Source organism: Sorex fumeus, unplaced genomic scaffold (assembly GCF_029834395.1).
Source record: "Sorex fumeus unplaced genomic scaffold, SorFum_2.1 ptg000095l, whole genome shotgun sequence".
NCBI classification, from domain to species: Eukaryota; Metazoa; Chordata; class Mammalia; order Eulipotyphla; family Soricidae; genus Sorex; species Sorex fumeus.
Window position 1 is genome coordinate 5844245 of NW_026606152.1, and position 18035 is coordinate 5862279.

Sequence of the window (18035 nt, forward strand, 5' to 3'; positions counted from 1 at the left end):
CAACAAATAGAACTTTTGCGGTAGGTTTTTTTCCCTCTTGGGGTACACCCTGCTCAGGGCTTACTCCTGGCTCTGTTCTGAGCAATCAATCCTGGCAGGCACTGGAGGCCCTATGGGATGCCAGAGATCAAATCCAGCCTGGCCACATACAAAGCAAATGCCCTTCCCACTGTACTCTCTGTACAGCCCTGGCAACAAGTACTTTTATTTTTATATTGGCTTCCTCTACTGTTTTATCTAGATCGTCATCAGTTAGTTCAGTTTCCATACTTGGCTTTTCTTCATTTTTTTCTAGATCTTCAACCAAATCTTCATCTTCCAAGTATTAAATGTAAAAAGATCCACTATTGCATGGGAAAGTAACCTAGGAGATCCCATGCAATAGTGGATCTTTTTATATTTAATACTTTATTTTCTGAATTATTAATGTCTAGTGATACATCTTGAGAAGATCTGATAGATCCAAAAGATTTCTCTTGAGAGGAATTTAAAGACTCTGGAACGATAAGAGAAGGAACACATGGAGGGTGCGGGATCCCGGAGGGAAAAAGAAAAGAAAAAACAGGTTCCAAAAAGAGCCGAGATCACCCGCAAGTTCCAGATGGAGTAGGTGCCGCATCCCGCCTCCCCCAGATGGAACCCCGGTGACCAGAAGCCTCTACAAACACAGCTCGAGTATAGGGGAACAAGGACTTTTTCTCAAATCTGCCGGACTACACCTCCCAGGTAACCTCTGATTCCGGAAGTCACGCCCACAGCCCGCCCCCCCAGCGCCATCTTTGAAGCGTTCAGCATAAGAGAAGGAACACATGGAGGGTGCGGGATCCCGGAAGAAAAAAAAAAAGAAAAAACAGGTTCCAAAAAGAGCCGAGATCACCCGCAAGTTCCAGATGGAGTAGGTGCCACATCCCGCCTCCCCCAGATGGAACCCCGGTGACCAGAAGCCTCTGCAAACACAGCTCGAGTATGCGGGAACGAGGACTTTTTCTCAAAACCGTGCGGCCGCTTATGCGGCCGCGCGACACCTCTCTGTATACAAAGTGATCAATGAGAAGTAAACCACCCAATCTTTCTCCCTGAAAGTCAGAGTTAAGTTTGGAGCACGGCCACTGCCCCAGAAACACAAGGACTTAATGCAGAACCCAGCAGCTTAGAGCAGAAAAGCGAACGGACGATGAGTTAACCCAGGCCATCATTTCTGCCCAGAGGGGAAAGGGTGTTGCCCCATTCGCCCTCTCTTCTCTGGAAAGAAGGATGGCGGCCGCATGGGAGCCTTGTGGACAGCAGGTATGAGTCAGGGGTGTGGGGGCGACTAAAACCTCATGGGAAGGGGGGCGTTCCGGTCCGTCCTTCACGCCCTACCGAGGTCACCAGTTGCCCCCCACGAGCGGCTCTCCAGCACGGCCACAGCCCCAGAAGCACAAGGGCTTAATGCAGAACCCAGCAGCTTGGAGCAGAAAAGTGAAAGGACTATGCGTTGATCCAGGCAATCATTTCTGCCCAGAGGGGAAAGGGTGTTGCTCCCTTCCGCCCTCCTCCCTCTGGAAAGAAAGATGGCGGCCACATGGGAGCCTTGTGGACAGCAGGTATGAGCCGGGGGTGTGGGGGCGACTAAAACCTCATGGGAAGGGGGTCGTTCCGGTCCGTCCTTCATGCCCTACCGAGATCACCAGTCACCCCCCACGAGCGGCTCTCCAGCACAGCCACGGCCCCAGAAGCACAAGGACTTAATGCAGAACCCAGCAGCTAAGAGCAGAAAAGTGAACGGACTATGCATTGATCCAGGCCATCAAGTCTGCCGGAGGGGAAAGGGTGTTGCCCCATTCGCCCTCTCCTCTCTGGAAAGAAAGATGGCGGCCGCATGGGAGCCTTGTGGACAGCAGGTATGAGCCAGGGGTGTGGGGGCGACTAAAACCTCATGGGAAGGGGGGCGTTCTGGTCCGTCCTTCACGCCCTACCGAGGTCACCAGTTGCCCCACACGAGCGGCTCTCCAGCACGGCCACAGCCCCAGAAGCACAAGAGCTTAATGCAGAACCCAGCAGCTTGGAGCAGAAAAGTGAAAGGACTATGCGATAATCCAGGCAATCATTTCTGCCCAGAGGGGAAAGGGTGTTGCTCCCTTCTGCCCTCCTCCCTCTGGAAAGAAAGATGGCGGCCACATGGGAGCCTTGTGGACAGCAGGTATGAGCCGGGAGTGTGGGGGCGACTAAAACCTCATGGGAAGGGGGGCGTTCCGGTCCGTCCTTCACGCCCTACCGAGGTGACCGGTTGCCCCCCACGAGCGGCTCCCCAGCACAGCCACGGCCCCAGAAGCACAAGGACTTAATGCAGAACCCAGTAGCTTGGAGCAGAAAAGTGAATGGACTATGCATTGATCCAGGCCATCAAGTCTGCCGGAGGGGAAAGGGTGTTGCCCCATTCGCCCTCCTCTCTGGAAAGAAAGATGGCGGCCACATGGGAGCCTTGTGGACAGCAGGTATGAGCCGGGAGTGTGGGGGCGACTAAAACCTCATGGGAAGGGGGGCGTTCCGGTCCGTCCTTCACGCCCTACCGAGGTCACCAGTTGCCCCCCACGAGCGGCTCTCCAGCACGGCCACAGCCCCAGAAGCACAAGGGCTTAATGCAGAACCCAGCAGCTTGGAGCAGAAAAGTGAAAGGACTATGCGTTAATCCAGTCAATCATTTCTGCCCAGAGGGGAAAGGGTGTTGCTCCCTTCTGCCCTCCTCCCTCTGGAAAGAAAGATGGCGGCCACATGGGAGCCTTGTGGACAGCAGGTATGAGCCGGGGGAGTGGGGGCGACTAAAACCTCATGGGTCGGGGGGCGTTCCGGTCCGTCCTTCACGCCCTACCGAGGTCACCAGTCACCCCCCGCGAGCGGCTCTCCAGCACGGCCATGGCCCCAGAAGCACAAGGACTTAATGCAGAACCCAGCAGCTTGGAGCAGAAAAGTGAACGGACTATGCGTTGATCCAGCCCATCAAGTCTGCTGGAAGGGAAAGGGTGTTGCCCCATTCGCCCTCTCCTCTCTGGAAAGAAAGATGGCAGCCACATGGGAGCCTTGTGGACAGCAGGTATGAGCCGGGAGTGTGGGGGTGACTAAAACCTCATGGGAAGGGGGGCGTTTCGCTCCGCCCTTCACGCCCTACCGAGGCCACCGGTTGCCCCCCGCGAGCGGCTCTCCAGCACGGCCACGAGTCCAGAACACAGAAACCAATTTCTTAACTATCTGACTTTCAGTAGAAATACTTCCAGGGTCAATAGGTAAAATAGCAGAAATCCAAAACCAACATTTAATTCTTGAACCCAGCTGTAGAAAGCAAATCACTTCACAATGCTTTTTCAGCATGTCTGATTTGGGGGGGGGGGTAAACTCTAAATAATAGTGGTGAATCTTTTATTGAAACAATGAATCTAATCAAAGCAGATAGAGTGTTAACTAGAATTCATCTGCCTCACAGGGACGGGGAGGGGTGGGGGGTGGGGTTTTATTGGGGTTCTTCATGGTAAAAAATAAGTATTGGTAAAGGGAAATGTGTTTGATATTTGCATGACTGAGACATAAACCTGAAAGCTTTGTAACCTTTCCCACAGTGATTCAATAAATAAAAAAAAAAAAATAAAGACTCTGGAACACAAACCTGTCAAAAATTCAAAGGTGATTTTTAATAAATGGAAAGAATTGTCCTCTAATAATTAAAAATTTTAAGTAAAATGACAAGTTGATTGCCTTAAAAAAAACCCCACAGAACACATAAGGATCAATCCTTGAGAAGGGCAACTAAAAAAAAAGTGAACTACACACGCAAAGTTATGCTCAGAAACATGTACTTTCTTCAGTTAAGTTCTCATCCTAACAGGACCTCCTAATTTATTACTAAATGAACCAGAGAGATGGCTAAGTTGAAAATTAGTGTAAGAATATCCATCAATGGTCCCCTGCAGATATTGCATTTGCCTTGCACGCATCTGTCCCGGGTTCGATTCCCAGCATCCCATTTGGTCCCCCAAGCACCGTCAGGAGTAATTCCTGAGTGCAAAGCCAGGAATGACCCCTGAGCATTGCTGGGTGTGACCCAAAAAGCAAAACAAACAACAACAAAAAAAATTTCAATAATTTCCTAGGTTTACAATTAAAAGAACAATTTCTTTTTTTTTACCTACACAAAGAAAAACACAATGATATTCTATTAAGTTCTATGGAAACTTGAATATATTTACCTTTTGTGAAATGGCTGAGAACTTCAACACATTGAGTGTTTCATCATAGGCAAAACAGCACTGACTGATGTTGACAATCATAGATATTTTCCCTTTACCATTAAAAAAGCTTTGAAAATAGTGAGTCAGTTTACTTTCCCTAAAAGGCACGTGTTGAAACCTATGAAAAAAAGTTTCACAAGAACTTTAAGTTAAAACAAATCAAGTGAGGGGCCAGAGTGATGATACAGCAGGTAGGGCGTTTGCCTTGCATGCAGCCGACCTGGGTTCAACCCCCGGCATCCCATATGGTCCCCTAAAACACCACCAGGAGTAATTCCTGACCGTAGAGCCAGGAGTAACCCCTGTGCATTGCCAGGGGTCTCACACACACACACACACACACACACACACACACACACACACCAAAACATACTCTAGCGAAGTCAAGATTCTAATAAATTTTACAGGGAAGTAATTAATCTATTATAGATTTTAATTCTAGACTAGAAATTAGTTACTCGTGTAATAATAATTTTTTGCTTACTTATATTTTTAAAAAACTACCACCACAATTAACCCACTAGGCAGAATGTTAAAAAAAAATACCAAACTGGGTTGTGTTCAGCAATGTAGAGCAATTTTATATATATATAATACATATCATTAAACACTTAGGAACGGGCCAGAGAGGTGGCTCAGGGGCCTAGAGCTCATGCCTTGTGGGCAGAACAGATTAAATCACTTGCACTATATGGTTCCCTGAGCACAAGACTGGTGTAATCCTCAAGCACAGCTGAGTGTAGTCCGAAAACCAAAAACCGTAACTACTAGTGATGAAGACTAATTCATAATTTACTCAACCTAAAATGCCTAGGCAGAAATCAATCACATCTAGAGCATAATTATAATGAACAAACCAGCATCATGAAAAGCTTATTAGCTACTGACATGTATTTTCTATGAAAACCTTTATTTACTTGGCAAATCACTAACATTGAGACTGTGTTTCCTTTCTTCTTCTCCTTTTTTTTTTGATTTTGGGCCATACCCATTGATTCTCAGGTTACTCCTGGCTCTATGCTCAGGAATCACCCCTATCGGTGCTAGGGGATACGTGATGTGGAGGATCAACCAGATTGACTGCGTGAAAGGCAAGTGCCCAACTAGCTGTACATCTCTCTGGCTCTTGTGTTTTATTTCTATCATTAAAAAAAAGCAATCATAAGCCATTGTCATTACATAAAAAAAAAAAACAGGTTAAGGAAAAAACTTTCTGGGTCGGGGAGATAGCTCAAAGGGATAATGCATGTTCTGCATGTCCGGGCCCCAGTTTCCATCTACTACTTGGTTCCGAGTAGTGCTTGAAGCTGGCAATGCTGGAAGTAGTCTCCAGCACTACCAGGTGTGACCCCCCCCCCCCATGTGAGCCCTCCACAAAGGAAAAAGAACATTTTAAAAGCTTAAGTATTTTAATACTAAATATGCTAGTAACACTTATAACACTTACTTTGACTTTTCACTATTTTTCAAAACATTAATACACTTTCCCAGAGTCAATAAAGAAGTGTTGATGTTCCCAGTTTCTCTTAACCTTTCACCTTCCTTTTGTGTCTTCATGCTTCTTTCTGAACCAGCAAGATCACACAATGACAGTCTGAGAGAACCAAAAAGAAAGAAAAAAATAACAAAAATAACTTTAAAGGCTTTTCAAACAGAACAACTCAAAATAATAAGAATTTAAAGTATGACCAACTTACTCACTGACTTGTGTTACATGAGGCATCTCAGAATCTTTGATCTGCAATATTCGTATAGTAAATATGCTGTGACTAAAAGAAAGATCAAATGTTATCTTTTATTCGTAATTTTGGCATTAAAATATTCTAGGAGGCAATTAACTAAATAAGAAATCTATTTATGTCCTGATACGAGTCATGGTTCCAGTAGTATATTTTCTAACTAGCTGCCAGAGAGCTCACTTCAGTACTTAAGTGTCACCTATACATCCACCCGTATAAAATGAAATCTTTCATTTCACTTAGCCCACATGCCTTAAACTGAGTAACAATAAAATCTCAATTTGCTTGCAAAAAGATCATACTCTTAGTTTAAATGGTATTTATTATACACAGTTCTCTTAGAATTATGCCATTTGACCTATATATATGCTTGTCTGGATTATATATCCTCACGATGTACTGAGAAAAGAAGGACAGGATTATTTACATCTTAAGAGAAATCTGTTTGAAGTATCTCATTGCTGAAACTTGTTTTAACTTTGTCTCACATTCTAACTCCTTCCCTCTTCCCTTAACCTCAAGATCTGGGCAAACCCAGGTTGCAGAAAAGCTATGTTCATGGGATAACTGCAAAAAAAAAAAAATCACCAATACTTGCAACTCTGAAAGGAATAAGCTTAGATATTAACATAAAGAAAAGCACCTGGGAGACAAATTAGTAAATCCAAGAATAAATGTTCCTGATAAGTTTTATTTTTAGAGTGCACTTCATGTTACAGTATTCTGCACGTCTGTGAAAAAACTTAACAGCAGATAACCTCATACTTACTTTAATCTTAATTAGTTTTATTTAAATTAGCATAGAATAGTCTAGGTCCTTTGGGTTTATGCCAAAGGATGCCTTCTTTACCTTCTACTTGAAGCACTGTTCAGTTTAGTAAAGGCAACATTCCGATTCTTTATTCCTAGTTTTAAAAGTTTGTATGCTTCTTTGGAATCACACACTTGAATCCAATGTAAAGGTAAAGGTAAAGGCACTCCCGTTGATCATCGATTTGCTCGAGCGGGCCCAGTAACGTCTCCATTGGAGACTTTGTTGTTACTGTGTCTGGCATATCGAATACGTCACGGGGAGCTTGCCAGGCTCTGCCGGGCGGGCGAGATACTCTCGGTAGCTTGCCGGGATCTCCGAGAGGGGCGGAGGAATCGAACTCGGGTCGGCCATGTTGGCTGCATGCAAGGCAAATGCCCTACCGCTGTGCTATCGCTCCAGAATCCAATGTAGATCTTGATAAAATAAAGAAGGTACAGATCAAAAAAACACACAGCATTTGTCATATAACATAAAGTCATATAAATATATGCCCTAGAGGTAGAATCAACTCAGCTTTTCACTATTTTATTAGAAGGTATAGAAAAGGAAGACATAATGTCACAGACATCAAGTTAAAGTTTTTTTTTTAATTTTTATTAGTGAGACATCATGAGGTACAGTTGTAGACTTACAAACTTTTGTGCTTGGGTTTCAATTAAACAATGATCAAATACCCATCCCTCCACCAGTGTCCATTTCCCACCACCACAGATCCCAGTATCCCTCCTACCCCCCATCCCCTTCATCCCAACCTGCCTCTGTGGCAGGGCATTTCCTTTTGTTCTCTCTCTCTTATTGGGTGTTGTGGTTTGCAAAAGAAGCAATGGGTGACAAAGTTAAAGTTCTTATATAGTCTGACAAACAGAAAATCTTTTCCTTAGAAGTAGAATCCAGAACATAAAAGAAAAATACAGTATAGTTTAAGCCTATAGCGGTGAGACAATGCAGATTAAAATTAAGTAGTCATAAAACAAAATTTACTCAGTCATAATCAGTATTATGTAAAATTAAGTTAAAAAAAAGGTGGGGCTGGAGAGACAGCTGATGTGACAAAGAGCACAGGGCTTAAGCTCTAGCACCACCTGGTCCTTCAAGCACTACAGGCTGGGAGCAGTCCTTGAGCACTGCCCAGTATTGCCCCCAAATCAAAATTATTATATTACTACAAAGGTTATACTTTATAGTAAATAAAATCTGAGGCATAAATATACATGCATGTATTAGTGTGCATATTTATATAGATATGCAGGTACTAAGTCACGACAGTATTGATACGCTGTGAGTAAGATTTTCTATCACCTCTCCTTCTCTCCCTCTCTCTAAGAGCCAAACCCAGGGCCTCACTATCAAAACATGCACTCGACCACTGCTCTGAAAACAAGTCACTTTATTTTTATTTTTGTTTTTGGGCCATACCAGAGATGCTGAGGGCCTACTCCTGGCTCTGTGCTGGAGTAGGTGGGTCTCTGTCCTCCCGGTGGGTGCTGGGACCACATGGGGCTCCTAGAATTGAACCCAGGTGGGCTGCATGCAAGGCAACCTACTATACTATCATTTTGTCCCCTATCTAAGCATTTAAAATGGCCTGTTCAGGGGCTGGAGCAGGTTGGGAGAATAGCATTTCGATAGTTGTAAATTTGGACACTGTTATAGGGCAGAATAATATGAAAACTCACAGCTTTTCCCACTTGTGAATCCAATTAGGGATATTTGGCAACGCTATGGCAACACTCAAGTAGAGCCCTTTATATTCAGGTTTAATTAACATACTTCCTAAACACAATCTTTTTATCTTGAATTTTAAAAGAATAAAATAATTTCAATTTCTGGTTTGATTTTTTTTTGAGGGGGATCATTATGATCGGGGTTACTAATGCGCTGCACTCAGGAATAACTATTGGCAGTGCTTGGGGGACCATATGGGGATGTCAGAGATCAAACTCAGGTTAGCTGCATGCAAGGCCAATTCCTTACCCGCTGTACTATCGATCTATTCCTTGGTTTGATTTCTTATAGCTTTAACAAAATCTAGAAAGGAACTTTGAATCAATAAATAAAATAAAAAGTACTCATTACTATACCTTTTATAAAAGAATAGCCCTTTACATCCTGAGAAAGGCATAGCATATTTCTCTTTAGGAGCTTAGAAGATACAGGAACAAACAAGTCATAAATACATTCATTGTAAATCTCAAAGAAAGAAATCCAAATAGAAAACTTTATGCTATCATCCATGTTCAAGCAGGACTGTTCACAATCTTTCATAAATTCTTCAAACTCTAAAGTACTCAAAGAGTTCGTCGAACTCCCTACAAAAAATTTTAAAAAGGATAATCACAACAATTCAGCAACTCATTAAAAACAAGATAACAGGATAGAACAAGCCTCCTAGATTTGAAAACTAAGTATTCTTAATCATTTAACAGCAGCTCATAGATTTCAGATGAAACAGATATCTGTTTGTCAACCAAAGTTTGGCTTATCTTTCTTTTCCTTTTGGAAATATTCTAATGAACCAAACTGAAACCAAAGTCAAAGGACAAAGAAAAAAAATTGTCTTGTGAATTTAAGATATTTGAACTAGTAAAGGGCTATTTATGCTCTAAATAAAACTTTAGATTGACATTTCATACTAAGTATCATTTTCTAGATTTGTACTGTCACTAAAGAAATTAAATCAATAGGAATGATTAAAATTTAAAAGCTTTTGATGTATTTCTTCAGACAATACACATTTTAAAGATTGGTGAAAAAGGACACCTTACCATGAAGAGCATCATAACTGTCATGATGCATAGCAGCCTGAAAAGAAAAGATTAAAAAAACTTTAAAACCATGTTAAGATAGTTGATCTACTAAATTTTCCAGCCAATTAAAAAAATACATTCTCAGGCCAGAGAAACAATATAGGGGTTACAGAATGTACTTTGCGTTCTGCCAACATTGGTTCTAATTCTGGGCACCAAAAAGGGTCTCCTGAGTATTGCTAGGAGTTACTCTTGCACACAGAGCCTTGGAAAGTCCTTGAGCACTGCAGGCTGTGGCCCAAGTCACTCCCAACTCCTCATAAAGGGAAAGCTGGAGAGACAGTACAGGAGATATGCCCAAAGCATCTCCTACTCCTCCCCCCCTCAAAAAAAGGGGGGGGGGCTGGAGAGATAGGACAGGACTAGGCACTTAGCCTTCCATACTGTTGCAGCAAAAAGTATTAAATTACTGGTTTGAATTCTTGATACTATGTGTGGTCCCCTGAGTAACACTTCTGAGCAGAGCCCAGAATAGCCTCTGAGTAACAATGGCTATGATCCCCACCCCCTAGAAAAGGGGTCCAGGGATAGTGCATTGGGTAAGGTGCCTGCCTTGCATGCAATTATTGGCACCCCATATGGTTCTGAGTGATCCCAGGAGTAAGCCCTGACTGCAGTTGGTAAGGGCCAGAAAACAAAGCAAAACAAAACTAAAAACCACCCAAAAATACAAACAAAAAAAGAAAATCTCGATCAATCCCAAGGCAAGTGTCCAACCCACTGTACTATCTATCGCCTTGGCCCTATAGAAAATATTCTGTTAAAGACTTTTACAAAACTAGATACACGGGGGCCGGAGAGGCAGTAGAGCAGAGAGAGCCCTTGCCTTGTATACAGCCAACATGGGTTTGACTCCAAACATTTTATATGGTCCCCAGAACACCTCCAGGAGTAACTCCTAAGTGCAGAATCAGGCGTAACCCTTAAGCATCACTGGGTATGGCCCCCCCAACCAAAAAAAAAAAACCAAAATAAAACACAAAAATACATACAAAAACTTTTTTGTAAGTTCTTTCTGTATAATATGAATAGTTTCTAGTCTGGTAACTTTGTTCTTTAGGAAGAGAAATGTTCACTTTATATTTTACACATTCCCTATATTTTTTATATACAAATTACTTCTACAATTAAGAAGTAATTTTAAGGGCACCAGAGCGATAGTACAGTGGGTAGGACATTTGCCTTCTATATAGCTGACCTGGGTTTGATCCCCAGCATCCCATATGGTCCTCTGAGCACTACCAGGAGCAATTCCTGAATGCAGAACCAGAAGTAAACCCTGAGCATGAATGGGTGTAGTCCAAAAACCAAACCAAACAACAAAACCTGCCCGCCCCCCAATAGCCCCGATTACCATCATACATTCCACTATAGGCTAAAACAAATGATGGAACGTTAAAAAGGCTATAATGTGTATATTATATACTAAGACAACTCCAAACCTCTTTAATTTGCCGAAGCAATGCACTTTTGCTAGTAACTTCTTCTTTCTCTTGATCTGGTGACAATTGTAAATATTCTGTGGCTCTATGTGGTTTAAGATTCATTTTCGTATATAGTCTTCCCCGAAGAGTGTCAAATAGTACATTCGAAGTCCGAGGCAGGATGCCAACATTCTCTTTCATGCCTGTGGAAAGAATTTTTGTCTTGTTTTCTCTCAGAGTACTGTGAAGGAAAAGAATTTCTGCACTATCGGGGGTCCTTTTATGTCACCAATAGGCACGGTAGCACTGTCCTTCCATTGTTCATCAATTTGCTCTAGTGGGCCCAGTAATGTCTCCATTGTGAGACTTGTTACTGTGTTTGGCATATCGAATACGTCACGGGGAGCTTGCCGGGCTTTCCCCTGTGGGCGAGATACACTCGGTAGCTTGCCGAGCTCTCCGAGAGGGGCAGAGGAATCAAACCCAGCTGCGCACAAGGCAAATGCCCTACCGCTGTGCTCCATTCCAATAGCCAAAAAAACAAAAACAAAAACAAAAACAAAAACAAAAAAACAAAAAAACAAAACCCTACAGCAAAAGCAAGGAGTTAAAGGATTACTAATTTTTCTTTCACTCTGGTCTCTATTGTACAATCAATACTTTTAAAACTATTATTCTGATACAAAACCTGAAATTTTACATTCAGAGCAAGACTTAAAAAGTGCAACCACTCATAATTATAAAATATAAAATGTTTTTGCTTCTTTGCTCTGCTTAATTCACTATGTTGTATCAATCCTTTTACTGGTTTCTGTTTTTGATTTTTTTTCTGGTTTGGAAGTGTTTACCCGCTGTATAACACAGCAAGTAGGGTGTTTGCCTTGCACACTGCCGACCCGGGTTCGATTCCTCCTCCCCTCTCAGAGAGCTCGGCAAGCTACCGAGGGTATCTCGCCCGCATGGCAAAGCCTGGCAAGCTACCTGTGACGTATTCGATATGCCAAAAACAGTACCAACAAGTCTCACAATTTGTTGTGAGATGTTACTGGTGCCCGCTGGAGCAAATCAACGAACAACGGGAGGACAGTGTGACAGTGATTGGAGGTGTTTAGGGTTTACTTCTGACACTGTGCTCAGGGATTACTCCTGGTGGTATTTAGAGGGATTTTATGTAGTGCTGAACTTCAAGTACTGTAAATCAAGTGTCTTACTGGCATTACTACCTCTCTAGTTCCCTATTTTTAGTATTATCTACGTCTCTTTTTGGTTTTTTTTTCAGGGTACACCCAGTCCTGACTTTGTTCTAAGAGATCATTCCTGGAGGTACTCAAGAGATACAATCAGAGTCAGCTAAATGCTAGATAAGCAAGCACCTTATCTCTCTTCAACTCCCCTCATCATCAAACTCTTTCATATAGGTAGTTGTACTAATTAAAAAAAATCAAACTGGGGGCTGGAGCAACAGTACAGCGGGCAGGGCATTCGCCTTGCATGTGGCTGACCCAGGTTCGATTCCCAGCATCCCATATGGTCCCCGAGCACCACCAGGAGTGATTCCTGAGTGCAAATCCAGGAGTAACCCCTGAGCATTGCTGGGTGTGAACCCCCCCCAAAAAAACCCCAAAAACCCAAACTGAATTAAAAGTCACTAGCAATACATATTCAGTATACTTAAAAATGGAATATACTAGGTAGTGAAAATATAATTATAAACAAGTATATAAAAATCTGTATTGGTTCTTCTTTATTCTTTCCTGAATAAATAAAACAATTACCCTGAAAAGTATATGTTTTTCCAGAATTTGTTAGCCCATAAGTAAAAATCAGCCGACTTTCTCCTTTCAAGAGGTCTTTTATTTGCTGCAGAGTACAATCTCGGAAGAATTCCTTCTGTGTAGTTTCTGGGCCAAAAACCCTCTCCTAAAAACATTTTTAAAAAGAAGACCTTTAAAGAAAATTTCAGGACTCACAAATTAATCTTAGAAAAGAGCAGCATGCTGCAGAGATAGATATCTCCCCACCACTCACCAGGCTGATTCCACCGGGCACATAGGAGGGGGGCAGGTGTGTCCATGTGCCTGCCCCAGATGAACCCGAGCAGCCTCAAACCTCCAGAACCCAATCCCCACCAGGCTCACAGCCTACCTTCACAGGTTCTTCCCTAGGGAGCTCCCTTTGCATGAGAATGAATCTGCTAATACCCAGGAATGCAGGAACTGTGACTGAAACCCCAGGCTTCATGAAGTCAGGAATGGGCAACCCCCCCCCCCCCCCATATCCCTGCCCTTCTGGTTTCCTGGAAGGCACCACAGAGATGCCACTGAATCCCAAATATTTAAAATTTTAGAATTCTAGGAGCACGAGGCCACTTTCGTGGCCATGCAACATCTCATACTATTCACAACAAGCAATACAAAATAAATTAAATTTAGCATCTGCCTGTGCGGCAGGCTTGGGTAGTAGTGGGAAAACTCAAATAATGGGGGTGAGATTGGAGTTGAAATACTGAATGTAATCAATTATTGTGAATAGCTTTATGAAGATAAAAAATTTAAAAATTTAAAAAATAAAGAAAAATTTAACAGTTACTATTAACAATGGATTCCTCCCCATCCGTCACTCATACTTTAAAAATTAAAATAATTTGTTTTAGAAGATTCATTCTTAATATAGTACCGTATTCCTAACTCTTACAAATATACTTGATAAAATTGTTTAAGGACCACACACTGATTTGTTCACTACCATTATACATGTATTAAATTTTGCATTTGAGTCCTAGACTTGAGGAAAAAAAGTACTGGTGCTTAAGATCTAAGTTCCACAAGCACAAAATACACACACACAGAGTCTATATACACAATTTTGTAATAAATCTGCCAAAGTTTCCCTCTCCTAAAAGAAGACTTTTCAAGTTCACATTTTCCAGTGTACCTACCTTAGAGAAACTGAATTTCTGTGCCATCTGCGTAGAACTTTTCTCACTTAACCTACCAGGGATGCTTTGAGGATCTTTCAGCATAATAGTCTGGAGTCTAAACTATAAACACAACCATAAATAGAACACAACACGTAACATGAAACATAACAAATAAATGAAAATAATGGTATTTTGTCCATTCAATACAAAAAGTAAAAGAATAAACCCCAAGCAAACTCAACACAAACCTGAGTCTCTTGTTCTTTTTCTGATTGTGTGAATGGTCTCACTAGAAGATAAACTTGGAGATAATCTGTGGGTTCCAAACTGCTTGTCTTAAAAAAAAGGGGAGCAAGATAACTTTATTTTAAAGATACAAAATAGGGCTTTTCATAGGTCATCTTTCTTTAAAGTGGGCTGTAAAGACATTATAGAGGGATAAGGCACTTGCCTGCATGTGACTAACCCTTTTTCAATCTCTGGCACCACAATCCCATATTCCTAATTTGGAAAATGAATGGGTGGGGGAGGAGTAGAAGTGGGTAGTAAGAGACACTCATAACAGGATCTATAAAAAGTGACTAGATCTATTAATTGGAACACCTTTTCCTCCCCAGATGTCTAAAGATACACCACCTGATGTATCTGTTGAATGTAATCAATTATTGTGAATAGCTTTATGAAGATAAAATTTAAAAATAAAAAAATTTATAGTTACTATTAACAATGAACACATCAACAGTACTGTAAATCGTGGTATCTCAATTGGGAGTAAACCATGAAAAAGTTACTAAAATGGAAGGTTGCCTCAAATCTACAGATTTTTTACTGTTATTTTTTGGGGAACGGTGGTGCTCAGGGGCTACATTCTGGTTTGTACTCTGGTGGTGCTTTGTGACCATGTCAGACCAGAGTTTAACCCAATTTTCCTGCATGCAAATGATGCATTCAGTCTGCTGAGCTACCTCTCCGACCCAAAATCCAGCCAGAAAAGCTCTATTCTAGATCTACCATATTTCCATGCAGACACACATTTCCACTCAACTAAGATACTCAAAACAGTGCTTTTCTTGTACTCACCTCATTGTTCGAAGCAACTAAGGAAAATTTATGTGAGAGATCAAGCTTAATGGCATCAAAATTTATTTCTGAAGGTCTTACCTCTGGGTCAGCACTAATAACATCAGATAGTCAAGGCAATTCATCTTGATTTAAATTGGACGCCATCCTGCAAGAGTAACAACCGTGTTAGTCAACTTTATTTATTTTTTGGTCACACCTGGCGATGCTCAGGGGTTACTCCTGGCTCTGCACTTAGGAATTACTCCTGAGTGCAGAGCTAGGAGTGCTTGGGGAACCATATGGGATGCTGGGAAATGAACCCGGGTCCGGCTGTGTGCAAAGCAAATGCCCTACCCACTGTACTATCACTCCAGTCCCTTGTTGGACAATTTTAAACCAACATGTATGCCACAATAATTTTGAAAGTCTGATTTGAGCAACCACTGCAAATGATATTCTAATGACATGCTGAACATTGGTGTGTTTTCGGAAGGCCAGCGGTACTCTATCTCTCCCGCCGCCCATGTTCAGTGTTCGATAGCTTGAGCCATTTCCCCTACCCCAGGGAGGTCGATGACGATGGGCAGGCAAGGGAACGAACGAGGGCCACGCTGGCCGGTCGTATTAATTGTTGTTTTTTCCAATCTTCACCCACCCCTTTGCTTCTCTCTCTCAAGCCTAAGCCCCTCTCACCTCTGACTCTGTCTTCTGGGGCCCAGCCTTCTCCTCAGCCTGAGCTTTCTCCCGCCTGCCTGCACCTTCTAACCCCCTCCGAGCTTACAGTCTTAGTTTATATAGCAATCATATGGGGTGGTGACACAAAGGTGGGTTGAACATTAACAAATCAGCAAAGGGAGGGAAGACCACTCCTCGAGGAGATTAACTCATGGATAAAATTTCATCTAAAGAGATTATTCCAGATTACTAGGAGATCTGCTCAAAGGTGGGATCCCAACAAGGGTGTGTTCTTTCCTCAGCTAGTACTTTCAATATTTCTAGCAATGTCATTCTGTATGAACACAGTAAGAGATATAAACTTACAGTTTGGTTCTTCCTGAGGACATCTCACCACATATTCTGCAGTCCTCAGGCCAGGTTAGTCTTCCTAGCCCCAGCAGGGTCCTAGTCTCGTCGTTACTTACTTTTGGATCATGACAGCATTTGTCCATAATCATGCCCTCAACTTATCTCACAACTTGCACTGGGTCCCTTGTCGGACCCAGGAGAGCACAGAGAAGAGTTTACAGATAAACAGAGGAAAGGGAGTGACTTAGGAGCACTGTGATGGGTGCTCCTTGTGGCAATGGAGAAAGGACAAGCCAAAGTTATCCTACAAACATTGTTTATAATTTTGATAGAAAAAAGCAATCTCCATGTGTCATGCTGAACAAAGGATGTTTTTGAAGATCTGCTTTCTTTTTATGTCATTTTCCATAAGTCAAAGTCTTTAAGAGCCTCCTGGCAACTTTGAGTGAAGAAGTACTGTTACTAGATCTTCAAAGGAAAACACAAGACGACTGATCTATAATGACCCATGGAAAAAGCAAAAGGTTAACTAATTTACAGATTTTAAGTCGTATAATAACACCTACTAGTATTATTTATATAATCTAATCTCTACATGTAAATTCATCTAGAGATTTAATGAATAATCTGTCAACAGAGGAAAACTCTGAATCCCTGCATGCATGTCTCAAACATGGAGGTGGAAAATTCTCTCTAAATGAAATAGAAAGAAGATGGTTAAAAAAATTACGACACTGGTCCTTCACGTCCTACCGAGGTTACGAGTTGCCCCCCACAAGCGGCTCTCTGGCACAGCCATGGCTCCAGAGGCAAAAGGACTTAATCCAGAGCCTGGAAGCTTGCGGCAGAAAAGTGAATGGACCATGCGTTAAATTACAGGCTCCATGCTCCCCCCAGGAGGGAAAGGGTGTTGCTCCCTTCCACCTTCCCCCCCCTCCCCCCGGCAGCAAGGTGGCCGCTACCTCAGAGTGTATTGGAAAGCCAGGTATGAGCCGGCAGTGATGGGGCAACTGGAGTCTCATGGGAAGGGGGACAGTACCGGCACGTCCTTCACGCCCTACCGAGCTCATGAGTTACCTCCCACAAGCGGTTCTCTGGCATGGCCATAAAACTGGACACACAGAAACCAATCTCATAATTATCTGGCTCCTTAAAGAAATCCAAAATCGTGGCCACGTGACATTATATGATTCTCATAACCAGCTATAGAAAACAAAGTATTTCACAATGCCTTTTCAGCAATTCTGATTGGGTGGAAATTTTAAACAATAATGGTGCATCTTTTGTCGAAATAATGAATGTAATCAATGTAGAGAAGAGTTAAGTAGAAATCATCTGCCTCACAGGCATTTGGAGGGTTGGGAGGGGGGGTATACTGGGGTTCTTGGTGGTGAAAAATGAGTACTGGTGAAGGGAAAGGTGTTTGATCATTGTATGACTGAGACTTAAACCTGAAAGCTTATTAACTTTTCCCATAGTGATTCAATAAATAAATATAAAGAAAAAAATAAATAAAAAAATTAAGGTGGAGTTCATGCCCAATTCAATCAGCTAATCAGTGGCTGAATAAATAGCAGTACTCCTACAAAAAAAAAACCATTGTGGTTGAATTTGAAATCTTTAAAAAAAAAAAGAAAAGAAAATTACAACAATTGTGTGGTTATACTTATTTTGTGTCTTCTGAAGGATATTACAGATTTTGTGTGAAATTTGTTAGCACTTAACAGTTAAACTGTTTTTTTTTTTTGCTTTTTGGGCCATACCTGGCAATGCACAGGGGTTACTCTTGGCTCTGCACTCAGAAATTACTCTTGGTGGTGCTTGGGGGACCATATAAGATGCTGGGAATTGAACCGAGTTGGTAGCATGCAAGGCAAATGCCCTACCTGGTGTGCTATCGCTCCAGCTCCTTGGTTAACCTGGGTTTAAAGGGGTTAAGTGTTTAGACAGTTAAAAGTCTAGACAATTACTTACAAGTAAA

The 18035-nt window shown here is 42.2% G+C and overlaps 1 protein-coding gene across 1 annotated transcript in view; it reads right to left on the reverse strand.

Moving 5' to 3' along the window:
* Positions 1–15193, reverse strand: part of LOC130040708 (kinesin-like protein KIF20B) — a 128773-nt gene extending 113580 nt beyond the window's left edge. Inside the window, 13 exon segments of the mRNA XM_056132705.1 lie at positions 203–315; positions 365–508; positions 4220–4380; positions 5710–5856; positions 5960–6031; positions 6852–6978; positions 8897–9124; positions 9581–9617; positions 11065–11249; positions 12822–12963; positions 13985–14086; positions 14200–14301; positions 15047–15193. Of these exon segments, the coding sequence (XP_055988680.1) occupies positions 203–315; positions 365–508; positions 4220–4380; positions 5710–5856; positions 5960–6031; positions 6852–6978; positions 8897–9124; positions 9581–9617; positions 11065–11249; positions 12822–12963; positions 13985–14086; positions 14200–14301; positions 15047–15193 (1707 nt within the window).
* Positions 15194–18035: the final 2842 nt, after the last annotated feature.